Source organism: Taudactylus pleione, unplaced genomic scaffold, assembly GCF_031769625.1.
Source record: "Taudactylus pleione unplaced genomic scaffold, aTauple2 ptg001010l, whole genome shotgun sequence".
In the NCBI taxonomy this organism is placed as follows: domain Eukaryota; kingdom Metazoa; phylum Chordata; class Amphibia; order Anura; family Myobatrachidae; genus Taudactylus; species Taudactylus pleione.
In genome coordinates, this window is record NW_028285411.1 from 388,051 (window position 1) to 415,544 (window position 27,494).

A 27,494-nucleotide genomic window follows, 5' to 3' on the forward strand; every position below is an offset into this window, starting at 1 on the left:
CGAAACAAGCCCAGGGCGGCTCCTGTACCGGTGCTGTAACCGTAATAGGCCGCGCCATGGACAAACACTGCCGGCAAAGGCCCTCCGCGCTACCCTCCCCCTCCGCTAACGGTACTTTGCACGTGGTACACTGTAGCCGGAGGGGAAAATCACTTTCAGACATGATGGCACCACGTATGTGACCTCTCTCACCAATTAAGTATTAAATAGGCGAGAGACCACCCTGCAGCACCGCACCGCAAGGGCTTTAGCAGAAGAACAGGGACAGTAATAAAGCTGACAGTTTAGAGAAGAAAAGTTACAGGCAGCGCTAGCACAGTCACATACAATGCAGAGAAATAACAATTCCTGCACTAACAGCGCTGATTACTCAACTACACAGACACAGGGCCTGGTAGGACACAGCGCTGCATACACAGACCTGAGCCACAGCGGAGGAGAGGTATGCGGGGGGGACCCAGACCACGATGCTTCCGTCCAGCGCTTCCAGCAGCGTTCACCATGCGTTCTGGAGAAGATGGCTGCCGAGGAGCAGAGAGGAGGCTGGCCTGGGGGAGGAGCGCTGCCACAGGACCAGTCGGCAGCATGCAGAGAGGGCTGTGTGCAGCGGGGGAGGCGCCGGCTGTGAGACAGGGAAGGCGCGCTCCCCTGGCATGCATTTAACCCCTGGGATGCCGCAGCGCTACCGCTCTGCTGCGGTCCGCTGTCCCAGGGGGTAGTGGAAGCGCAGGTTGGTCGCCTGGCTCCACGCTGCAGCCAGTCCCCAGGGAGCCCCCTGCCTGGGGACTTAGGACCATGTGATCAGCGGGGACCCACCGCGGGACCCCGCTGCTTACCTCTGTCCCCCTTGAATCCGGCCATGGTCCGGAGCATCTGGGGTCACCGCTAGCTGTGACCCCAGACGCCCACCAGCATCCCCGGATCAGTACCGGCGTTCTGGTACCGGCGGGGTGTAGGGAAGACAGCATGGACGTCAGGACTGACTGTCCATGCTGTTCATCCAGATGTGCAGCCACAGCTGCATGAAGAAAAAGCTTCAGGGGCTCTTCTAGCCCCCACTCCAACAGGTGCACCCGACTCCGGCCGGGCACCAAACTAAACTGAGGTGCCTTGGCCCGGGGGCGGGGTATAGGAGGGGGACCTAGTGCATCCTGGGAGGCTGAAAGCTTAACTCTTTGGTGCCCTGCGACTGACGTCACACCTATACCCCAAGGTATCCTGTGGATACCCTATGGACCCTGAAGTAGAAACTATTATTATACAGGGGGAGCAGCTAGTGGTGTCCTGTTATTATTATTATACATGGGGAGCAGCCTGTGGTGTCCTATTATTACTGTTATTATACAGGGGGAGCAGCCTGTGGTGTCATTTTGTTATTATTGTACAGGGGGAGCAGCCTGTGGTATCCTGTTACTATTTTACAGGAGGAGCAGCCTGTGGTGTCCTGTTGTTACTATTATTATACAGGAGGAGCAGCCTGTGGCGTGTTGTTACTATTATTATACAGGGGGAACAGCCTGTAGTGTCCTGTTATTATTATTATTATTCAGAAGGAGCAGCTTGTGGTGCCTTTTATTACTAATATTATACAGGGAGAGCAGCCTGTGGTGTCCTGTTATTAATATGGTACAGTGGGAGCAACCTGTGGTGTCATTTTATTGTTATTGTACAGGGGGAGAAGCCTGTGGTGTCCTGTCACTATTATACAGGGGGAGCAGCCTGTGGTGTACTGTTACTTTTATTATACAGGGGGAGCAGCCTGTGGTGTCCTGTTATTATTATTATTGTTATTATTATACAGGAGGAGTAGCCTGTGGTGTTTTATTATTATACAGGTGGAGCAGCTGTGGTGTTCTGTTATTATATAGGGGGGAGCAGCCTGTGGTGTCCTTTTAAAATTATTGTTATTATTGTTATATTATTATTATTATTTACAGGGTAACAGCCTGTGGTGTCCTGCTACAATTATACAGGTGGAGCAGCCTGTGGTATCCTGTTATTACATAGCAGCAGATACAGAGTAATAGTAACTCTAATGAGCTGTCAGAGAAAGGAATAACACATAATAGGTATAAAATGCAAATATGGGAAGTAGTCTGTATACCGACAGTCAGAATCCTGATGCGCCCTATAATGTCTGCAGGATCCGGACGGGTCAAAATGCCGACAACTTCAACCGGTGAGTGTTAGGGTTAGGCTGCAGGAGTGGCGGGTTAGGGTACTGGAGGGGAGGTTTATGGTAAGGTTGTGGGGGGAGGGAGGTAGTTAGGGTTAGATGGGGAGGGGGTGGTTAGAGATAGCCTGCAGGAGGGTGGGTTTGGGTTAGAGTTAACCTTAGGATACTTAATGAAAATCCCGACATTTTCTCTGTCAGGATTCTGATGCCGGCATTCCAACCATCTGGACTTTGACCATCAGGATGTTGTAACCAACCCCTTATGTACGAGGGTGGTTCAATAAGTAAGGTAACAAGATCTCTCCTGTGTAATGTTCTCTAAGTCATTCTAATTACCCACCAGGCCAGAGCAGGTGGACCACTGCTTCCCCTCACACCCATTACACTGCGCCTCATATCAGTTATACTGTCCCAGCATCAGGTGTAAGATGGCGGAGCTGGTGGTAACATGGGCACACACTGAGACTGTCTGTCAGGGCGTCTTGTTATCCTAAGCAATAGGGAGTCTCTCAGAGACAGCCAGTGGCTGAGACAGTCCCCAGATCCTCAGAGTGTCACTGATTATCCCCCAGGACATGTCTCACCCCACCCTACACTGCACACACACGGCCGGCAGGCTGGTCACACATGTAACATACATCTGAGGTGCGGTCATTTGTCATTTCATCATTTGTGCAGAGTGACTGATGGGATTCTGTATTGCTTAACCCTTTGTTTTGTCCCCTGGGCTGCCTGCTGTCCTATCTCTGTGTTATTAACCTCTTCTGTTCCCTTTCCCCTCCCCTGTGTTACTGACACCTCTGTACAGCTGTTACACCCCCTGTTGTGCACTGACATGACTGAGGAGGTGAGGGGATCTGGGAGTGTATGCAGTGATATTTTATGTCTCCCCCAATACACAGGATTACACAGTAGTGAAGAAGACATCCGGTGACTGTAAGACACCCAGCAGCCGTCCCTGTGTGTTAGGAGGACTTAGCAGGACCCAGAGCACCATCACGGTGCCTCCACCTCACTCACTGATACATGAGAGACACAATGACCAGAAGATCCTGGAACTCACCAACAAGATCATTCAGCCGCTGTCTGGAGAGGTGACTGCTGGGAATGGGACATTATACAATACCACCAGGGGATGTGTCTGGGTGATGACTGGAGAGGTAGCGTTCCCGCTAGGCTGTTTTAGCGGGGCGCGGCGTCCTGCCCTCCTTCTGGTGGGCAAAAAGCACCCTGCCCTCCAGGAGGAGGGCAAAAAGCGCCCTGCCCTCACAGCCTGCGGGAGCCGTTCTCACCCGCGGGACGCAGTGTCCCGCGGGTGGAGAAACATGCGGTGACCCAGTCACCGCCGGAGAATAGACGCCGGGCACATGCGCCCGGCATCTATTCTCCCTGTCTGCACGGCTTGGGGGCTGCCCAGCGTGTCCGGAAGTGCCGGGCACGCCCCCAAGAGTAACGAAAAGGGGACGCGTCTTATAGACACGCCCCCTTTTCTGATGACCACGCCCCCTTCTCAGTCGCGCGCGCGCACAGCCATGCCCTCTCTAGCTCCGGCGCCCTGCCTCCCGCCGGAGCTAGAGGGAACACTAGAGAGGTGACTGCTGGGAATGGGACATTATACAGTAACACAATCGGATGTGTCTGGGTGATGACTGGAGAGGTGACTGCTGGTAATGGGACACTATACAGTAACACCAGGGGATGTGTCTGAGTGATGACTGGAGAGGTGACTGCTGGGAATGGGACATTACACAGTAACTCCAGGGGGTGTGTCTGGGTGATGACTGGAGAGGTAGCGTTCCCGCTAGGCTGTTTTAGCGGGGCGCGGCGCCCTGCCCTTCTTCTGGTGGGCAAAAAGCACCCTGCCCTCCAGGAGGAAGGCAAAAAGCGCCCTGCCCTCACAGCCTGCGGAAGCCGTTCTCACCCGCGGGACGCAGTGTCCCGCGGGTGGAGAAACATGCGGTGACCCAGTCACCGCCGGAGAATAGACGCCGGGCGCATGCGCCCGGCATCTATTCTCCCTGTCTGCACGGCTTGGGGGCTGCCCGGCGTGTCCGGAAGTGCCGGGCACGCCCCCAAGAGTAACGAAAAGGGGACGCGTCTTATAGACACGCCCCCCTTTTCCGATGACCACGCCCCCTTCTCAGTCGCGCGCGCGCACAGGCATGCCCTCTCTAGCTCCGGCGCCCTGCCTCCCGCCGGAGCTAGAGGGAACACTAGAGAGGTGACTGCTGGTAATGGGACACTATACAGTAACACCAGGGGATGTGTCTGAGTGATGACTGGAGAGGTGACTGCTGGGAATGGGACATTACACAGTAACTCCAGGGGATGTGTCTGGGTGATGACTGGAGAGGTGACTGCTGGGAATGGGACATTATACAGTAACTCCAGGGGATGTGTCTGGGTGATGACTGGAGAGGTGACTGCTGGGAATGGGACATTACACAGTAACTCCAGGGGATGTGTCTGGGTGATGACTGGAGAGGTGACTGCTGGGAATGGGACATTACACAGTAACACCAGGGAATGTGTCTGGGTGATGACTGGAGAGGTGACTGCTGGAAATGGGACATTACACAGTAACACCAGGGGATGTGTCTGTGTGATGACTGGAGAGGTGACTGCTGGGAATGGGACATTATACAGTAACACCAGGGGATGTGTCTGTGTGATGACTGGAGAGGTGACTGTTGGGAATGGGACATTATACAGTAACACCAGGGGATGTGTCTGTGTGATGACTGGAGAGGTGACTGCTGGGAATGGGACATTATACAGTAACACCAGGGGATGTGTCTGGATGATGACTGTATCATTGTGTGTGTCAGGTTCCTATAAGGTGTCAGGATGTCACTGTCTATGTCTCCATGTAGGAGGGGGAGTATATAGAGGAACACAAGGGTCTGTACAAGGACGTGATGATGGAGAATCACCGGCCCCTCACATCACTGGGTAAGAGGAGACTGTCATTTATTGTACAGGGGAGAGCAGGTATGGGGTCCCCCTATATACACAGATCACCTGATAGTCACATATATACAATGTACTCAGTCACTGTGTGTCTCCTACAGATGGACCCAGTAACAGAAATACAGAAATACCCCAGAGAGATGTCCCCATCCTCTTTATTCACAGGATTGTACAGAGGAGAATCACAGGACCCCACAGGAGCATCAGGTAGATGGGATTTAGGGTCTCACTAATATACCACAGTGACTGTCACTATATGATCTGTAGAGAAGCTGTGTGTGTCTTATACACTGATATTATACTGTCTAATCTCTATTAACAAAATCAAACATTATTAAAAAACTATTTATCTTTAGTTTGCAGCGCTGATTAATATTAAGATAGAAGATATAAAGGGAGAAGTAGAGACGTATGTGACTGATATGAAGGCAGAAGATATAGAGGGAGAAGAAGAGACATATGTGACTGATATGAAGGCAGAAGATATAGAGGGAGAAGAAGAGACATATGTGACTGATATGAAGGCAGAAGATACAGAGGGAGAAGATGAGACGTATGTGACTGATATGAAGGCAGAAAATATAGAGGGAGAAGACGAGATGTATGTGACTGTTATGAAGGCAGAAGATACAGAGGGAGAAGAGGAGACATATGTGACTGATATGAAGGCAGCAGATACAGAAAGAGAAGAAGAGATATTTGTGGCTGATATGAAGGAAGAAGATATAGAGGGAGAAGAAGAGACGTATGTGACTGATATGAAGGCAGAAGATATAGAGGGAGAAGAAGAGATGTATGTGGCTGATATAAAGGCAGAAGATAAAGAGGGAGAAGAAGAGACGTATGTGACTTATATGAAGGCAGAAGATACAGAGGGAAAAGAAGAGACATATGTGTCTGATAATAAGGCACAAAAAAGATATATAGAGGGAGAAGAGACACATGTGAGGAGTGATCAGCAGTGTAAGAAGGAGAAAATCCCTACAGATATCAGCACAGGTGAGTAATAAAGACTTATTACAGAAAAAAGTCACATATGCTCCTTGTTCTGTCACTACAACAATCTCTTATCCTACACCCTCCTCTGTCAGTACAAACTAATGAGGAAAATGTATCTGTCCAGTAGAGGAGTCAGGAGCCATATGCCATTATTATACTCCTTCTGTGTGTTACCAGCCCAGAAATCTGACCAGTCTCCTCCCCACACTCTCTGGTGTATCTCATACATCATTGCAGGGGATGTAGCTATATTAAATAAATCACTGGTCAATGTGATGAATAATATGTCATTGTCAATATACTGTGTACTACCCATCACACACACACAACCACACACCCGTCATCGCACAATTGCTCCTCCACTTTCTGTGGTTGGATGTTCTGTACTCATACACTTTATCTGCTGACCTGTCTCTGTATCCTGCTCTGCCCTCCTGGTGTCTTCCTCTTTCCGCTGTTACTTTTCTGTGCCCTGCACCATTCCCCTACCCTGTCCTGGTTCCTCCCCTGCTCTGCACCATTCCGTTACCCTGTCCTGCTGCACCATTCCCCTATCCTGTCCTGCTCTCTCCCCCGCTCTATGCCATTCCCCTACCCTGTACTGCTGCCTCCCCCACTCTGTGCCCTGCACAATTCCCCTACCCTGTCCTGCCGCCTCCCCCGCTCTGCGCCCTGTGCCATTCCCCTACCCTGTCCTGCTTCCTCCCCCACTCTACGCCCTGCGCCATTCCCCTATCCTGTCCTGCTGCCTCCCCCGCTCTGTGCCCTGCACCATTCCCCTACCCTGTCCTGCTGCCTCCCTCACTCGGTTCTCTGTGTCATTCCCCTACCCTGTCCTGCTGCCTACACCTCTCTGTGCCATGCTCCATTCCTCTACCCTGTCCTGCTGCCTCCCCCGCTCTGTAACCTCTATTCCCCTACCCTGTCCTGCTGCCTCCCCCACTCGGTTCTCTGTGCCATTCCCCTACCCTGTCCTGCTGCCTCCCTCACTCGGTTCTCTGTGTCATTCCCCTACCCTGTCCTGCTGCCTACACCTCTCTGTGCCCTGCTCCATTTCTCTACCCTGTCCTGCTGCCTCCTCCGCTCTGTAACCTCTATTCCCCTACCCTGTCCTGCTGCCTCCCCCACTCGGTTCTCTGTGCCATTCCCCTACCCTGTCCTGCTGCCTCCCCCACTCGGTTCTCTGTGCCATTCCCCTACACTGTCCTGCTGCCTTCCCCGCTCTGTGCCCTGCACCATTCCCCTACCCTGTCCTACGGCCTCCCCCGCTGTGCCCTGCTCTATTCCTCTACCCTGTACTGCTGCCTCCCCTGCTCTATACCATTCCCCTACCCTGTCCTCCAGCATCCCCCGCTCTGTGACATTCCCCTCTCCTGCTGCCTCCTCTGGTCTGTGCCTTTTCCCTACTATGTCCTGCTGCCTTCACCGCTCTGCCCTTGGACATTCCCTACCCTATCCTGCTGCCTCCCCTGCTCTGTGCCCTTGGACATTCCACTGTCATGTCCTGTCTCACCTGCTCTGTGCCACCATCATTCTGTGTTGCTCTGTCCTATCTCTCCCCTTCCCACTCAGCGTTTGTATACAGTGACTCATTACCCTAATTGATACCCCTTTTACACCGGAGTTAAAACCCGGGTTATTGCAGGGTTAACCCGGGCAGCTCCTTGGTGTAAAAGGGGTGAGGGTTGGATCGCCGGGTCGAGTGAAACCCTGCTGTGTGTACGGCGCACTCCGGGTCTTGATGACCTGCAGTGCACCGCAAGCCGGTTGATTGGTCTGGCTTCAGTGGCGCTTGGAGATGACGTCATCTCCAAGTGTCCACTTTCACGCCGGAAAAACCGGTGTGAGCTGCGCCGACTCAGGAATATCCCGAGTCGTCGCCGGCTTAATTCCGGGTCTGATCCAGATAGGAACCCTATTCCAACTCCGGGTCAGACCCAGAATTTTGGTGGAAGAGGGGTATAAGTAGCATGACTCTGGTGGGGAGGACCATATAGAAGCTGCTTTTGCTATATATATTCCCACCTGGAGAACTTTGTGTAGTGTGGACGCAGTTGTTAGTAATTATAGTCCATGTGGCTGGATCTATGACTTGTGCAGATAATGTGCTTGTGCCATTTTATGTATTCAATGAGAGTCTTGTTTCTTGTTGGTTCATTTGTTAATGTAATAATGTGGTCACTGTTTGTACCTGCAAATTAAACATAAAATTATACAGCTAATCCTCTTCATTTATAACATGGTGGTGTAGTGGGGTTAGGATTGCTGCCTCACAGCACTAAGTTCATGAGTTTAATTTTCAACCAAAGTGATGTGTGGAGTTTTGTATGTATTTCCTGGAAAAATCATACTGGTAGGTTAATTGACCTCTGACCCAAATAAAGCATATTGTGTGTGCTAGTAGATATGGTTGTGAATATAGATTGTAAACCTATTGGACAAATATTCTCTGTAAGGCGCTGTGAAATGTGTGAGCCTTATGAAGAGCTCTGAATAATAATAATAATAATAATAATAATACAGTTATTGTATTTCCAGCAGATGGACGCACAAGCAGGAATGACTTAGAGGAAGATCTCATCTTATCTACAGATATTAAAATAGAAGATAACATCACACAGGAATCTCCAGGAGATAATCCCGTTATGCTAAATATACATCCAGTACCTCACAGTGCAGATATATCATCTGATCCATCTAATTGTGACCAATGTTCTCCTGATACCTCAGGTTTTGTTACACATAGTGCAGCTCATACACCTGATAAAATATTTCCCTGTTCTATGTGTGGGAAATGTTTTACACTGAAATCAAATCTTGTAACACATCAGAGAAGTCACACAAGTGAGAAACCATTTCAATGCTCTGAGTGTGGGAAATATTTTACTTATAAATCAAAGCTTGTTACACATCAGAGCTATCACACAGGTGAGAAACCATTTTCATGTTCTGAGTGTGAGAAATGTTTTATACAGAAATCAGCTCTTTTTAGACATCAGAGAAGTCACTCAGGTGAGAAACCATTTCCATGTTCTGTGTGTGAGAAATGTTTTACGGATAAATCATCTCTTGTTAGACATCAGAGATGTCACACTGGTGAGAAACCATTTCCATGCTCTGAATGTGGGAAATGTTTTATTGATAAATCAAATCTTGTTAGACATCAGAGAAGTCAGACAGGTGAGAAACCATTTCCATGCTCTGAATGTGGGAAATGTTTTACTAATACATCACATCTTGTTATACATCAGAGAAGTCACACAGGTGAGAGGCCATTTCTATGTTCTGAGTGTGGGAAATGTTTTACACAGAAATCAGATCTTGTTACACATCAGAGACATCACACAGGTGAGAAACCATTTCCATGTTCTGAGTGTGGTAAATGTTTTACACAGAAAGCAGATCTTCTTATACATGAGAGAAGTCACAGAGATGAGCGCCCATTTACATGCTCTGAGTGTGGGAAATGTTTTACATATAAATCAGCTCTAGATATACATCAGAGAAGCCATTTCCATGCCCAGAATGTGGAAAAATGTTATACACAGAAAGATCATCTTGTTACATATCAGAGATCACAAAGGTAAGAAACCATTTTCATGCTCTGAGTGTGGGAAATGTTTTACACAGAAGTCACATCTTGGTAGACATCAGATATCACACAAGAGAAAGCATTTCCATGAGCTGATACAAAACAGGGCTGTAGGAACACTCCAGTCACACAGTATTTCAAAATTTTAAGTTCTCTATCTGCACATAATTGGGATGTGTGACATTACTATACAAGCGGAGGGATGTACAGCGCTTGGGAAATCTGAACAATAATAAATGATTAATATAGGGTTTGATATAGGAGCAATTAATAATTTATACTATTTAATTTGAACTCTCACAGGGGCTTATCTGGATGTTCTAACTGAATTCAATCCACCCAGAGGGTTTGAATGAATCAGTAGAACTGACCACTATTTCCTGATATATCATCGCTATCATTTTAGTGGGTTAAACAGTTGAACCTTGTATGCTGTAATTGTGATTCTGGAGGAAGGAATGCAATAAAATATATTACTGCAACCTGGCATCTCTACAAAAGGATTTTTATTTATTAGATACAATTGATCTCTAATACTTATAAGAATAGTTGATGTGCAATAAGGGTCAAGTCAATCATATAAGCTGAAAACAAACTGATGCAGTATCATGAAAAAACAGATTAAATATATATTGATATTATATAAGGCCGGATGTAGGTGTTAGCCTATAACCCCCCAAAGAGCAAAAACAGACACCAAGAAAACAAACAGTACAGATGACTGTACATAGGGAAGGGGGTGTGTGTAGTTTACATGGACAGTTTGCATTGTGGGGAGCAGGTTGGGGAGGGAAATTATGGGCAAAATAAGGTGCTAGCATAAAGACCTCGTGGGTTAAGTCAATGACTGATGCTGCAGGGTCTCGATGGTGAGATCCTGAGTATCCTTGGTGATTATAGGTGGTATATGAAAAGAAAGGAGAAAGGTGCGCTTTTCCTGTAATTGTTGGGGTGTGTTTGTCTACCTCCTTGAAGAAGGCAGAATACTGCCTAAATGTGTTGGAGACACCCCAGTTCTCTAACACTCTCCCTGCATACCTCTTAGCGCCCCTTCCCGCACCACGGGGTCGTGCCACCTCCTCACCACCTCCCTGCAGCTGAAGACCCCGGTTGCGACCACACAAGCCAAGCCTTGGCCAGAACCGCCGTGGCACCACCAGCTACCGGTGTCCTCTGCCAGACCCACCTCTCACCATACCCAGAGGCGCACACCGACCCCGACCACCGGTCAAACAAACCCCACAGACTGGCCCCAGGTTGCAGACCAGCCATCGCACGTGGGCACTGACAGCAGAAGACACATCAGTGTGCTCACCCCAAGGGTGCCAAGATCCACAGGCTAGACCAGCGTGCCTTCGGAGGAAGGAACCCGTCCCCATTGCCAGCTTAGCGCTCTGGACTGCAGCCACCAGCAGGCCTAGGGGACCAAGCACCCAGCATACGACGTGGGCATTGCACACCCGCTGAACACAACCCACCGGTCCGGCAAGCTCCCGCAGGGCACACAGTGCCTTCCACGGTCCGATGACCCACCAGCGCAGAACATCATAGCATCCACCGCACAACACCCACCTCTGCAAAACGGCCGCATCGATTACCTACGAACATACAAATCCTACCAGTAGGCAAGTACTTTGGGATTAATCTGCGCGCGGGACGCTGCCTGGGTACTCACATCTGACTTTCATTTCCCCAACCACACCACCAGAAACTCTGAAGACTGTCGACCAAAGGTCCAGCAGGGAAAGCGTGCCAGTCATTGAACCGCACAGCAAGGAGCCCCCCAAAAGGGACCACCCACACCCCACATCTCTCCCCCCACACCACCCCCTTTCAACTCCGAGATCTCAATTGGAGTAGTATTGTGACTGCTTCAATAAAAGATGTAGCCCCCTTCATTTTGTCTGGTTCTTCATTTACCCACATCACCCACCACCCCCATCATATTCTCAATCCCAAGACAAACACTCCTCCACAATTACAGGAAGAGCGCACCTTTCTCCTTTCTTTTCATTTACCAATAACAGGACCTGGTACTACTGCATGAAGGCGCAGCACTTCCCACACCCCACAACTTCCCACACTACCACCACCAATACACCATACCTTCCCGCCTGCCTACGCAGAAAAGCGCAGTTCAACAAAATCTAAACCATTATAGGTGGTATGTAGCTGCCGGCAGAATCAGTATGACCTACCGCCAGACCTAAGACAAGCGGATGAAATACCAATGCCAGAAGTCCGGCAGATGAAGATTCCCGACGGCGCCTGGTAAGTATCCTAACCCTCCCCTCTCCTCCCCTACTTCTGAGGAAGCCGCTGAGGTGTAAGAAGGCGGAGAAACGCGTAAAGAGACTGCTTTACAATCTACTGGCCAGTATTGATCCACTTAATTTCCTCCCGGGAGCACTGTGAGTACAGGGTTTAAAACTACAGCGGAGTATTTTCTGTCAGCGCTTGTATAGCCACTGATATGGAGTAAGGTATTGACTGCATGTGATACGTATACCAACTAACCATGCGGACACAGATTAACATCTAACAAGCTTATGACCGTATTTGCCTTCAGCTGACAATCCAAGTTATTCATGCATTTAAAAAGGGCTGTCCTTTTGCCTGACGTGACTGCTTGCTTATTATACTATAGATATCAACTATCTTTTCAAGCTTAATGATTCCTTTCTCCTCTCCGCTTGACTGACATTCTACAGCAATATAATCAAAGTTTTGCTTATACTTAAGGAACAGAAGGGATAAAGTTGTCTATAGAGGCAAAGAACACTGATTTAATAACTTTTCTATGCTGAAATCAAAATACAGCTATAATACCTTGTTCATTTTGCTCTTTTGGGGTTTTTTATATATTTTTTAACATCGGCCGATTGTTATTTTATATGTATTGATTTTTATATGTATTGTTTTTTATTTGATTAAATGTCCATATTAAAGTAATAATCTGTTGGCGCTGTCGAGTTTTCAGATTTGTTTCTGTTTTATATAGGCTTAGAGCACACGCCTAGTTTTGAAAGCAGCCATTGGTTATTTATTTGAAGTTATCTTATGTAATATTGTGCGCTCGATCTCCTACTTGTCGATATTTAGAAGCCTATCAGTCCCATGCCGGGAGAGTCAGGAAGCTGGCGGTCGGCATATCGACCGCCGGCTTCCTGACTGCATACCGCTGCCGGCTAGTGGTGATAGTTTTTAGTGTCAGTACAATCCCTGGACATCTGCATTATTAACGCTGTAAGGAAACGTGTGACCACAGCTGCTAGAATAGGAATTCATTGCGCAACTAAACAGCAACACGAGAAATTTACACTTCACCACGCAATACCTTAAAACAACGGTACCGTTCCTAGATCTGGCTGTACATATACAAGAAGGAAGGATACAAAGACCCCCTACACACAGACATGAACAGTTTTATCCTGGCATATAGGGAGCATCATCCACAGTGTTTGGACAACATTCCAAAGGGTCAGTTTATCCGTATAAGAAGAAACTGTTCCATGGTAGATAACTTCAAGAGGCAACAGAAACAACTAATGGAGAAGAAACATATAAAGCAATAATATAGACAGCGTATGAAGAAGTCTATAACAATGAAAGAGAAACATTGCTACAATATAAAAACAAAGGAACAAGAAATGCTATAAACAAATCAGTTTATTTCTTAACGGAAAACAACGCGGAATCTCGCAGCATAAAAATAATATGTAATAAACATTGGAACATACAATGGAGGGATGAGACACTTAGAGCAATTCTACCTCTGAGACTCAGTAATACTCAGAAAGGCTCCTGATATCAGGAAACGACTGGTTCACAGTCACATAAACCCAGGAAATTCCCAACAAGCGTCAGTCACTAACCTACGGAAAACCAGGGGCTTCTGTTACTGTGGTAAATGTAAAAACAACACAACCAGTGACACTGTATATCTAATGTAACGAGAGAACTTTAGCATCTGACACTTCATGACGTGTGACACAAAGGGCACTATCTATTTACTAGAATGCCCGGGTGGAATGTAGTATGTGGGTAAGACCACTAGTCCTCTGACACAAAGGGCACTATATTTACTAGAATGCCCGGGTGGAATGCAGTATGTGGGTAAGACCACTAGTCCTCTGACACAAAGGGCACTATCTATTTACTAGAATGCCCGGGTGGAATGTAGTATGTGGGTAAGACCACCAGACCTCTGACACAAAGGGCACTATCTATTTACTAGAATGCCCGGGTGGAATGTAGTATGTGGGTAAGACCACCAGACCTCTGACACAAAGGGCACTATCTATTTACTAGAATGCCCGGGTGGAATGTAGTATGTGGGTAAGACCACTAGTCCTCTGACACAAAGGGCACTATATTTACTAGAATGCCCGGGTGGAATGCAGTATGTGGGTAAGACCACCAGACCTCTGACACAAAGGGCATTATCTATTTACTAGAATGCCCGGGTGGAATGTAGTATGTGGGTAAGACCACTAGTCCTCTGACACAAAGGGCACTATATTAGAATGCCCGGGTGGAATGCAGTATGTGGGTAAGACCACCAGTCCTCTGACACAAAGGGCACTATATTTACTAGAATGCCCGGGTGGAATGCAGTACGTGGGTAAGACCACCAGACCTCTGACACAAAGGGCACTATCTATTTACTAGAATGCCCGGGTGGAATGTAGTATGTGGGTAAGACCACCAGACCTCTGACACAAAGGGCACTATCTATTTACTAGAATGCCCGGGTGGAATGTAGTATGTGGGTAAGACCACCAGACCTCTGACACAAAGGGCACTATCTATTTACTAGAATGCCCGGGTGGAATGTAGTATGTGGGTAAGACCACCAGACCTCTGACACAAAGGATAGGAGAGCACAGAAGGATATCAGTAAAGGTTTTGAGTTACACAGCGTCTCACAGCACTTCAGTGAAATATAATCAGGATCCCAGCCTCATAACTTACATAGCAATCCAGAAAGCCAGAAAGTATAACCTAATTGGAGGGGAGGAGACTTTAATAAGATGATAAGCAAATACGAAATAAGATGGATAACAACATCATCCACAATGACACCCAATGGTCGAAACAAACTATACTCTAAAGATATAGAACCTGCTTCACCAGATATGGCAATCATAAGAATAGTGCCCACCTTGTCACTTATCCATCCATTAATCAGGTTATCAAATCTGAAATTGAGACAGGTAACAAGATTCTGCATGCACTAGCTATAAGTACGTGACTGTAGTCCCACATAAGAATTATAATATCGATACAGACCACTCAGCAGAAGACAAATCATGGATAGTTTAATTTTAGAAATACATATGCAAATATACTTATCTTCTGGACAAAATATTTGTGTCAAACTAATATGTAAATTTAGATTTATTTTCCTGTATCAACATGTGCAACTTTTTATCATATCCTTGTTTTATCCTCACAACTTTCCCCCACATGCAATCCCTGTCATCAATCACAACAATCAAGACCCACAACAATCAAGACCAAACCATGCCCACATGGTGGCAATTGAACCAATGGGAGATGATATCCACTCGATCCAGGAAATACAAATAAGAGACCACGGATCAGTATGACATAACCCTTGGAAAGGCCAAACCGGGCCGAAGTGCCTTGGGCCACTCTACAGAATTGCCCTAACAATACTGAACCACCAGACCTCCCTCTGAAAGCCAGGATGCGGAGACTGCAGAAGGACCCATAGTCACAGACAATCTGCCAAGGAGACGGCGCACACTCCGGTACATGACAACAGAGAGCCCACCCGGTGAGGACATGGTAAGTGCTGATGGTTGACCTCTCCCTATTCTAACAGCTGTGGTCACGCTTCCTTACAGCGTTACTAATGCAGATGTCCGGGGATTGTACTGACACTGATTACTATCACCATTAGCCGGCAGCTACATACTGCCTATAATCACCAAGGACACTCAGGAGTTCATAAGACATCGAGACCCTGCAGCATCAGCCATTGTCCTAACCCACATAGTCACTATGCTAGCACCTTATTTTGGCCATAACTGAAATGAAAGTCAGATGTGAGTACCCAGGCAGCGTCCCGCGCGCAGATTAATCCCAAAGTACTTGCCTACTGGTAGGATTTGTATGTTCATAGGTAATCGATGCGGCCGTTTTGCAGAGATGGGTGTTGTGCGGTGGATGCTTTGATGTTCTGCGCTGGTGGGTCGTCGGACCGTGGAAGGCACTGTGTGCCCTGCGGGAGCTTGCCAGACCGGTGGGTTGTGTTCAGCGGGTGTGCAATGCCCACGTCGTATGCTGGGTGCTTGGTCCCCTAGGCCTGCTGGTGGCTGCAGTCCAGAGCGCGAAGCTGGCAATGGGGACGGGTTCCTTCCTCCGAAGGCACGCTGGTCTAGCCTGTGGATCTTGGCACCCTTGGGGTGAGCACACTGATGTGTCTTCTGCTGTCGGTGCCCACGTGCGATGGCTGGTCTGCAACCTGGGGCCAGTCTGTGGGGTTTGTTTGACCGGTGGTCGGGGTGCGCCTCTGGGTACGGTGAGAGGTGGGTCTGGCAGAGGACACCGGTAGTTGGTGGTGCCACGGTGGTTCTGGCCAAGGCTTGGCTTGTGTGGTCGCAACCGGGGTCTTCAGCTGCAGGGAGGTGGTGAGGAGGTGGCACGATCCCGTGGTGCGGGAAGGGGCGCTGAGGGGTATGCAGGGAGAGTGTTAGAGAACTGGGGTGTCTCCAACACATTTAGGCAGTATTCTGGCTTCTTCAAGGAGGTAGACAAACACACCCCAACAATTACAGGAAAAGCGCACCTTTCTCCTTTCTTTTCATATACCACCTATAATCACCAAGGATACTCAGGAGCTCACCATCGAGACCCTGCAGCATCAGTCATTGACTTAACCCACGAGGTCTTTATGCTAGCACCTTATTTTGGCCATAATTTCCCTCCCCAACCTGCTCCCCCACAGTGCACAACTGTCCATGTAAGCTACACCCCCCCTTCCTATGTACGGTCATCTGTATTGATTGCTTGTTGTCTGGTTTTGCTCTTTTGTGTGCTCTAGGCTAACACCTACACCTGCCGGCCTTATATCTATATATATTTCATTTGTTTTTTCATGATACTGCATCAATATATATTCAGCTTATATGATTAACTTTACCCATATTGCACATCAAATGTTCTTATAATTATTAAAGAGCAATTTATCTAAGGTTTATCTGTTTAAGCCGCTTAAAAAATGCACTCTCCAAGTCTGAGTCGCGTTGTCAGCCTAGATGTGAATGGCTGAATCGCGGCAGGAGGGTGCCTTGGATATGGCGGTAGTCCCAGTGCAGGCACAGGTGAGTGTGGAGAATAGCGGCTGATGAATCCTGGCGTCAGGCGGGTTCAGCGCTGTGTATCACGGGCTAGTAGTGTTAGCTGTGAGTGCCCCAGTAGTGTTAGTGGCTCGCTCCTGAGAGGTGATGCGGCGTCAAACCTGGCAAGCCAGGCTGATTCACAGCTGGAGACGGCCACAGGGAAAAGTAGTCCCAGTGCAGACTCTGGAAATTGATATAGGTGGAATCCATAGGTGAAGGGTTTCCAAAGCTGGAGAGCCAAGCGGCAGTGTGACAGAGGTGTGTCTGTAATCCTTTAACGCGTTTCACTGCAAACAGCAGCTTTATCACAAAGGCAGCATGAATGGCACTGACATGAGTATACCCTATTTATACCCTATTTCATTAATCAGACACTTGCAGGTCAACACCTGTCTTATGTCAATCAATAATTAGTGCATATGAAAGGGAACAACAATTCAAGTACTTGGTTAAAGGTTATTTGGTTAGATATAATGTCTATATAGATGAGTTAATAAAGAAAAAATAAAATACATAATACTATATGAATCTCTAAATAAAATAAATCAAAATAATAATAAAAATTATAACACCATATTATAGACGTGCTTATTAGTGGTGCAGGTTGAGCCTCAGTCTATCCTGTAATTGGGGCTTATTTTCTACCTTCCAGCTGTATAGAAAAGCAGATGTGCAGGGACATGAATACACATGAGATAAGAACGTGCACACACACATGGCACATAATAACCATAGTCCTGGGGTCTTCTCACCAATGATATAATACATAAATAGGGGATGAGCTGTATTATTAGAGAGATAAAGGAAGAGATGACAGTAATAAAGCAGAGTTTATGCTCTTTTCTGTAATTCTTCAGTCCTCAGGGTGATCAGATTATTTCCCCTGGTTAGTACATAGAACCTCTCTCACCTCTTTGTACCTGATTCAGAAAGTGAAGGATATTTGTTTAATTGATGACATCTCTGGTCATTTACATATTGGACACAATAATTGGTGCTGAGAGGACCTTGGATACAGGAACCTGATGGCTTTTGGTCTGGTTATGAAAAAAAATTAATTGCTTCAGTTCTATTTACTGTTAAACACACTCAGCACCATAGTTGCACTACAATAAGAATTGTCCATTCATTGTGTAAGATGTACTGTTTGACTGTATTAAGCTAGAGTCATGTCTACCCCCTTGAATAGCAAATAGGAAATCTCCAATGAAGGCCTAATATTTGTAAAAAAGAACCCAACGCGTTTCACCCACTATGCTAGTTGTCAAAGCTTTGACCATTACAATAGTGGTTGAAATGAGTCGGTAGGTGAGGGTGATTCTCTATTACAACAAGCTACTTTCCAGAGGTTGGCTGGCAGAGGCAGCATAGTATAACCAAAGTCCCAGGGTATAACATTGTACTGGTTTATATTCTTTATGTGCTTGCAATAGCCTAAATATGGTAGGCAGACTAACAAAGACTTATTGTATGCTGTTATTGTTTTGTATTTTATATATGATTGGTATGATTTTGTGTACTTTTTTATAATAAAATGACTTCACAAGATGCTCTCTGTTTTTTTTCTGTTTCAAAAATTGGGAAGTCTTGGAGACACAGTTGATATAATTTATGAAGACAAGTATTTGGAGTCCAGAGAGGTGAGGGAGCTGGGAAAGTTACATATTATACATCACTCTCATATAATCATTGAGAAAATAAGTGCATTACCATACAGTGAGACCATATGCTATGCCACCGATATCTGTGTCTGTGACCAGATGACCTCCACTCACCAAGTGATCACAGATTACCTTGATCAGACTGGATCTTGGAGTATTAGGGATTCCCTCTTACCATCATTAACCACCTGTTACTGACTCTGCCCACTGTGCCATGGACAGGTAACATGCTGCCACTAAACTACATCAGTGCTTGGAGACGCTTCTCCCAGGCATCTACGTCACCACCTGGAACCACCTACTGCTCTGTATGCATTGATATGCTGCTGCCACACCTCATAGATGATAGCTGATTGGCACTGGTCCCTCACCATACACCAGGTACTGCACAGTAGTTGGCAGAGGGCTTGTGCTTTTAGACACTGGGCTCAATTCCAGAACAGCTGGAGAACAGAACAGCGTTTGTCATGTTGATACATCTTGTAAGAGTATACATGTTTGCGCAATGGACTAGGCCAGTAGTCGTTACCTGTTTGATGACCACAGACGTCTGGATTGATCGGCTGGGACCTGGTATCAGGGCGCAAGCGTATGTATTTGGCTGTAACCTTATATGATAATTGTATTTACGCTCATTGTCTAGATCAAAGCGTGTATTTCTTTTTGTTGAATAATATAACTTTTTGTACTTTGGACCACAAATGGGCTGGTCTGCAATTATTATTGTGTGCAACGCTAAACAGCAACTGTAGAGGTTTAGAGATATGTAGGATTCAGTAGTTGGGGGCTTCGTCAAGTGAGATCACGCTACTACTTACACGATAAACACACGGTTAGCAGTCCCTCACCAAAAGGGTGGATAAGGCACCATAAGCAGGCAAAGACGCATATGCCTTTGAAAACCTGCTACCACTTGGTTGCTGAGAGACCGTTGTCCATATATCGTTGGAGGTCAAGGAGCGGTGATTAGAATCTAGGGACAAAGGAGGAAAAGTTGTTTTCTTTCATTGTTTAAAGTTTTTGCGTTAGAGGGTAATTAGCACAATAGCGTACACGTGTTTCCGGGAGTGCTGCTGCTTGGTCAAACAAATTGTTTTAATTTGCACTGTTGTATTGTTAGCGTGATTACATTGTTCTAAGTCTTCTAATCATACTGCTATACCTGGGATAAAGTGTTTCTATTCTGCGCCGAATGAGTGTTTGATATACGTATATTGTGTTGTGGAAATAGGCGATACTTTGTATTCCCTATTTAACTTCTAGGCGGTACTGTGTGTTCCCTAGATTTGTACACACGGCAGGTGTATTGCAGCAAGGACAGTGATTTTGTACCTTGAATAGAAAACAGGGTGGGTTTCGTTCGGCTCTCAGTGTGATTGTAAAGTTCAGCGATCAGTTAGGGTTGTTGAGATTTGTAATTGAACCGCACGGTTGTGGCATATCGTGATTGTGAATTGAGTAGCAGTGGGTGAAATCACTGAAAAGGGGAGGGGTTATTGGAACTCTTACATGCTAGCAATGGAAAGTATCCGAGAAGGGATTATTTGTTTGTAGAGGTACTGTGTGTTCTCTCAAGGATAGGGTTACTTTGTGTTTGACTATCCAAATCTTCCTGTTGTACACTAGCTGAGTGTGTACAGTGGGAAAGGAGTGCGTAAACGTTAGCTTTTAATTGTTTACCGGTCCACATTACCTAAGCTGTTTTAGACGTTTTTCCCAGATGGGAGTTACAGTCCTTGGGAATGGTCGATGATGCGTTGCTTTTGAGAGGGCCGATGGGGTCGGCAAGACATATAATGTATACAAAGCACGGTGCAGATGCAGTTGCACATTGCGATGTATGGGTTAAGATGACCAGGAAGTGTGTTAAACCTTTTCCTAGAGTTGGAAGTTTTGATGTGGAGATATTGAACAATGTGAGGGATGGTATCTGTATGGTGAAATCCCTGAGTAAAAGAGTAGAAAATAATGATTGTTTTAAGTTGTGGCAGCATGAGGGCAACACATGGCTTAGCAGTGTGCACACGGCGCAAACTTGCGCTGTGGCCACGACGCAGGGAAGCATACACGCAATGCAGAATAGCGGCATCGGTGTGACGCCAGGAAGCGCGCACGCACAGCAAGGTAGCATTATCAAGAGTAATGCTGGTGGTGCAGGTGCACCTCCACCACCTTATGCGGATGACGGTGAAGGTACAGCCAAATTTAAAAATCATAAAATTATAATAAGCAACTTGTACCCTATCCTGAGTAACTATAAGGAAAATGTTTATAATGCAGATGATGAACCTGTTGTTATGTCCGCCATTTCCCTTGCAGCCCAAATGTTAAATCTTCCACCATCACACACACATGCAGCTCCACCCACGTCAGAGGTAGTGATGTCCTCATCAGTGCCTCCATCAGGGAGGGCCCCATCAATTGAGATGATAGTGGTGAGCAGCGATGATATGGATACCGAGGTTAAGGAAGAACTGTATTACAACCCTGAATTAGAATGTACTGTATGACAATGTAATCTAGATTTGTTTGGCTATGCATAAATATATTGTTGATGTTATTTAAAACACCCTAGATAATGCTGTCCCAATTCCCCCTTCCAAACTTCCTTTTTAGGTTAAATAAGTTCCCACATCCTGCCAATGATCCCTTATGGATCCGCAGATGCCGTATAAGGGTTGTTCTACCCTCCTGGAGACGCATTATTTTGATGGTTCAAATGACCAGACTGTGTCATACCATAGTAACGTTAAACGGTATATTTTCATGCATGGCTAAACTGATTTAAAGACAGGTTGTGGTAGCATGTGAATTGGCTATCAAAGGGTGGACTGTTGAAGTTGAATAAATGGTTGTGATCATTTGCAGATTTTTATCTGCCGATCACATCATCAATGGTTGTATTAAGAGCAAATTGGACGATACTCTGCGACTGTGCAATCCAGTGTGCAGAATTGCGTTCCCCTTAACCTTACTGACGCACACTTTACTATAGATGCACACATAGACGATCTCACAGACGCTATTATGCGAACGCACGTTTGCACCGTAGCAATTGTTAACATAATCATGTACAGCGCAAACTTGCGCTGTACACTTCCCCAACACATTGTGTATCTTTTTGCACTATAGACGCACAACGCATACTCTCATATAAATATAAAAACACATTGATAGGTGCCTATATACCCATTTAAGTACATGTGGATGCGCATGATCTTACTTAAGTATATACACATTGATGGCCTTATACTCAGTTTTAAATACAGACACACATTAGCGACCACAATCATATACACATATTTACATTGATAAAGGGTCCCTGCACAATATGGTTTATGTTAGAAATATAAGTTATAATATCAAATGCATATATTTGATATCTAAGGCATAGAGCAATGTAAACATATCATGTTTAGTATCCAACTGATGCTCTGTTCCTTTGCACGCTTCCGGTTCTGACAACGAGGAAGCCGCATAGTCTGTTCCCGAAATATGGATCATCGTATGAAATTAGAGTGGGAAATGTATGTATGCATTAAAGGGGTTACTTTTAATTAATTATGCAGCGGTAAAACGACACAAAGAAACAGCTCCAAGACCAAGCCATCCCCCTAATGACACTATATGAACTGTCCAATGACAAGATCAAGCTGGAATAAGAACCAATGGAATAGTGTTTATCTGTCCCCATTGTGTTGATACACCTTGGAAGAGTATATATGTTTGCGCAATGGCTAGGTCAGCAGTCATTACCCGTTTGATGACCACAGCCGTCAGGATTGATCGGCTGGGACCTGCTACCAGGGTGCCAGCGTATGTATTTGGCTGTAACCTTGTATGATAATTGTACTTGCGCTCATTGTCTAGATCAAAGCGTGTATTATTTCTTTTTGTTGAATAATATCACTTTTGTGCTTTGGACCCACAATTTGACTGGTCTACAATTATTATCGTGTGCAACGCTAAACAGCGACTTTAGAGGTTTATGGATAGGTAGGATTCCATAGAGTATAGGAGGAAGCAGACTGCTTTCTGGTTTTAGGCTGTACAAGCCTAGCTGCTTGCAGCGCTTGCTGCAACAGAGCAGGGGATGAAGCCATACTCTGACCTGAGTGGGCATAAATGTCCCTCCAGGAAAGATGCATAGGAGGCATAAACATGCTGCTGAGCGTACCCCATAGTAGGGGCCGGCGTAGGAGCAGATAACCGGTCCACAACCTGTACCATTAACTGGGAGAAGGAAGCCCATGGGGGTTCCTGACCAGAAGCTGGTAGATTTGACTCCTTGTATCAGTGACCACATAATCCATTCTGTTTGAAATCCTGAGATAACCCCGCCTTTCAGGCCATACATGAAACCAGCAAAGGGGCTTTCACCTCCTGCTTCTCACTTTCTTTGGACATAACAATATCCTTAATGTTATGCAAAGTAATATAATACAATGTGACAGTGTTTCACACCCCAAATAACCCACACACCTGTAGCAGAGGGTTTGAGAAACAGCAGTGATAGCTATAACTGAGTCATTCGAGAAAAAGACAGTTTAACATGCAGATTTCACAAGTCACATGCAATGCAAAAATATATAATATATATATGTAATAAGCTCTTAGTCAACTAAAAACAGCACACAAGGCCAAGTAGGATATCAAGCTCTGTATAACCTGGCCACCTAAGAGGTATACAGGGAGACTGACCAAACCTCCTGAGATTCATAGTCACAGAGAGCACCCGAGAGTGGTCTCTGGCTGTCTCATATACAGGGAGGAGCAACCCAGACGCTGGAAATCTCGACTCTGGACCAGCGTCTGGGGTCGTGGAGAAGTGCATACCTCCCCTAGGCTGTATGGATCCACCGGGCGCACTGACATATACATGGGCGCCGCCATTACCGTCCCTGGCTGCCAAGATACCGCAATGTCTCGGTGGTCTAGTGGGGGAAGCAGTTTACCTGGTTCATCACAACAGCGGCCTCCAGCAGGTCTCCACCGCCGGAGATACAGACTGTCACGTGGTTCCCCTCCGTCAGCGGCCTGTGGGGAGCCACCTTTCCTGCGTCCCCAATGTCTCCGACTGCAGTCCTGGGTTCAGCGCTCACTCCGCTGATGCTCGCCGAAATCACCAGTTCCCTCACATTACAGAAAATAAGCAAATAAACATAAAAAATGTCCCAGCGCTCCATGTGCTTAAGCGTCAGCAGTTACAATATCTGTGGACCTTCCAGGTCCTGGCACCCTAATGTTAACCACCACCCGGGCCTATCGCCTGGGCAGTTTGTCCGGCATCAGGAGCAAGGAGCTTCAGGTGTGTGGGAGTATTCAACGCTTCCTGTGCTCCAACTGGGTCTGTGTGAATGTGAAAACCTGGATTTCCACACCTACACTGCTAATGCAGAACGCACAGGTTTCACTCCAGCCTCCCTTGGAGGAAGCTGATTCCACCAGAATGTGGGCAATTAATGCTGAGGAAGCCACCAACATTTGGCAGAGGCGGAGAAACGCGTTTTTATGCTTACTATTTATCTGCTACGGAGATACCAGCTGACCGCACTCAAGACTTTTAGATCCCGTCTCCCTCTGTGGTCCGGCTGTCCAAATTGTAAAGCAGCCGCAAAGCGCATAGCTTCAGAGGATACGCAGCCGACAGTGAGGAGAGGGGAGAGAGAACATACAAGTGGCACAATATACAGATTATCCCATTTGCCACTAAAATACCAGCTGGCCATATTTCACGTCCCTGGGACTCCCTGTCCCCAGGAGGTCCGGCTGTCAAAACTGTGGAAGCAGCCGGAATACAGAGGGTACAGAGCGGACGGTGAAGGAAGATACGGTAAATAAAAATTTTTTCATGGCCATGATTTTTTAAAAAAAAAGTATGCATGTACTTTTTAACGAGTACTAAGGACTCGTTTGTTAGCAGGATTAACTTCCTATGACTGAGTCTCCATTGGTTTTATTCAGCCTAAAAAGCTACGTTTTAAATTTAGTGCAGATTTATATGCAGGTAAACTGTTACAGGAGACGTTTGGAAACAGCTGGAAAGTCTGTCTGACTGGTGTAATATAAGTAGCATTATGAGGATATAATGTTGTATCTCCCTAGATCTAATTAAATACAGACAGCTGTATAACAGTGCTATTTAGATCAGAAGGAAAAATACGTGTTGTGAGAATACAAGCTATTGGATACTAAGGACTTGATTTTTTTCCACCGTCAAATCTCCTGTGTTGAAAGGACCTATATAAAAAGAAAGTTTAAAAACCATGTTCTGAAATTGACTGTGGAGAACTGTATTACTAAACACAGCAGAGAAATCCTGTAGTGTCAAAACACACTGACACACGAGTATCCGTTTCTTGTCATGTTGCTAAGTGAGAAACAACTAGGGTAACAAATACTAATCATTGTAACACAAAGTTGCAATTAACACTGTGGATACATTTAACAAAGCTGTGACCATTACCCAGAAGTTACAGTATGCTAGGGGTGTTTCTTTCATCAGAATAAGGGATACATGTGGCCGCCTGAGTTTAGGTGTATTTATAAATGAAGGTACAATACAAATAAGTCATAATTTTTAGTAATTCTCAGAAATTTGTTTTAATTATTGCTGTATCTATATCTGTTCATAAATATTGATCAATAATATGTGCTAAAATAGCTGGCAATATCTATAAGAATCAAATTACAAAAAAAAATTCTATATTAACTGTGTGGCAACGCTTTCTATTTTCCGTTCTTTGTAATTCAGGTGAGAGACAACCCCTATCACCACTAATTATATATATATATATATATATATATAGTGAGCGGGTTCGGTTCTACTCGGTTCCGTTCGGGTGTTTTTACCGAATCTTATTGGGTTTCAGGTGTCACGAGTTTTGGATAGCCAATAAGATTCGGTAAAAACACCCGAACGGAACCGTGTAGAACCGAACCCGCTCACCCCTAATACATAAACATACATATATATATATATATATATATATACACACGAATAAACAAAAAGGTAGAAAATCACATAAGTGGAGTCATACAAAGGAGTATAACAAATATCTAGGTGGTCGGTAGGACTAGGTGAAGGGGTTCTTGTCAATCTGGACAGAGATATCAGAGTTTGATTGATTCGTTTAAACCAGTGGCCGGGGAACAGGGGTAAATTACCCCACTTGGGGTAAAACTGAAATTCCTGGGGGTAATGGACAGACAGCCAGGTATGCATATGAATCATTGCATGCACGGCTGTCCATCCATCACCCCCGGGAATGGAGGTCATTGGCGCCGGGTGCAGCGGCGCACCCGCTACACCCGGCGTCAGTGACCTCCAGCCCGGCACCGCAGGGAGGCTCTAAGCCGGACGCCCGCTGAGATGTTATTACTAGCGGGCGCCGCGTTAGCCGGAGTTCTCTTCTGAACTCCAGCTTCCGCCTCTCTCCATGCGCACTATGGGAGAGACGTCATGTCGTCTCTCCCATAGTTCCGAGGAGCAGCTGAGCGAACAGGACTGCGGCGGACGCAGGAGCGGGGATTAAGGTGTTTTTTTTTTTTTTGTACAAGCGGCACTACAGGGGCATAACTATGGGGGCACTGCTACAGGGGCATAACTATGGGGCACTGCTACAGGGGCATAACTATGGGGGCACTGCTACAGGGGCATAACTATGGGGGCACTGCTACAGGGGCATTATATGTGGGTACTACAATTGGATTTCCTTCCTTTCAAATCAAGGGGGTAACATCGGCATAGCTAAATAGATTTTGGGGTAAAAGGTAAAACAGTTCCCTGACCCCTGGTTTAAACCATCTCGGTGGAGCGAATTCAGTTAGAACATCAAGATCTCCTCCTGACGGCACAGCTCCTGGGAGTGTTCATATTAAATACTATACATTTATTTTAATGCATCTTTATCAAGTCCTATATGAATTATTTATTGTTGTTTTTGATTTCCCTAGTGCGGCACATCCCCCCTCTTTTTAGATCAGTGACACACATCCGAAATATCTGCAGAAGGCTAACTTAAAATGTTAAAATACTGGGTGACTGGAGTGTTGCTACAACCCTGTTTTGTATCAGCTCATAGAAAAGCTTTTCACCTGTGTGACAGCTGATGTCTACCAAGATGTGACTTCTGTATAAAACATTTTCCACACTCCGAGCATGAAAATGGTTTCTCCCCTGTGTGACATCTCTTATGTGTAACAAAATCTGATTTATATGTAAACCATTTCCCACACTCAGAACATGGAAATGGCCTCTCACCAGTGTGATTTCTCTTATGTCTAACAAATGCTGAATTCTGTGTAAAACATTTCCCACACTCAGAACATGGAAATGGTTTCTCACCTGTGTGACATCTCTGATGTGTAACAAGATGTGATTTGTTTGTAAAACATTTCCCACACTCAGAGCATGGAAATAGCCTCTCACCTGTGTGAGTTCTCTCGTGTACATTAAGACCCGATTTGTTTCTAAAACATTTCCCACACTCAGAGCATGGAAATGGTTTCTCACCTGTGTGACTTCTCTGATGTGTAACAAGAGCGGATTTCTGTGTAAAACATTTCCCACACTCAGAACAGGGAAATATTTTAATAGGTGTATGAGCTGCACTATGTATAACAAAAATTGGCGTATTAGAACAGTCCTCGTGATTAGAGGGATCAGATAATATAGCTGCACTGTGAGGTACTGGATGTGTATTTAACATAACGGGATTATCTCC

General features: G+C 46.0%; 1 protein-coding gene and 1 pseudogene across 1 annotated transcript in view; one reads left to right on the plus strand and one right to left on the minus strand.

The window, feature by feature from the left end:
* The window catches only part of LOC148454310 (uncharacterized), a 62,299-nt pseudogene that overhangs the window by 22,465 nt on the left and 12,340 nt on the right, over positions 1-27,494 (minus strand).
* LOC148454311 (uncharacterized) overlaps positions 5,905-27,494 on the plus strand; it is a 64,294-nt gene continuing 42,704 nt past the window's right edge. The window contains exons 1-4 of the mRNA XM_088461067.1: positions 5,905-5,989; positions 6,089-6,145; positions 8,684-8,989; positions 9,158-9,652. Of these exons, the coding sequence (XP_088317193.1) occupies positions 5,905-5,989; positions 6,089-6,145; positions 8,684-8,989; positions 9,158-9,652 (943 nt within the window). The remainder of the gene's footprint in view (positions 5,990-6,088; positions 6,146-8,683; positions 8,990-9,157; positions 9,653-27,494) is intronic.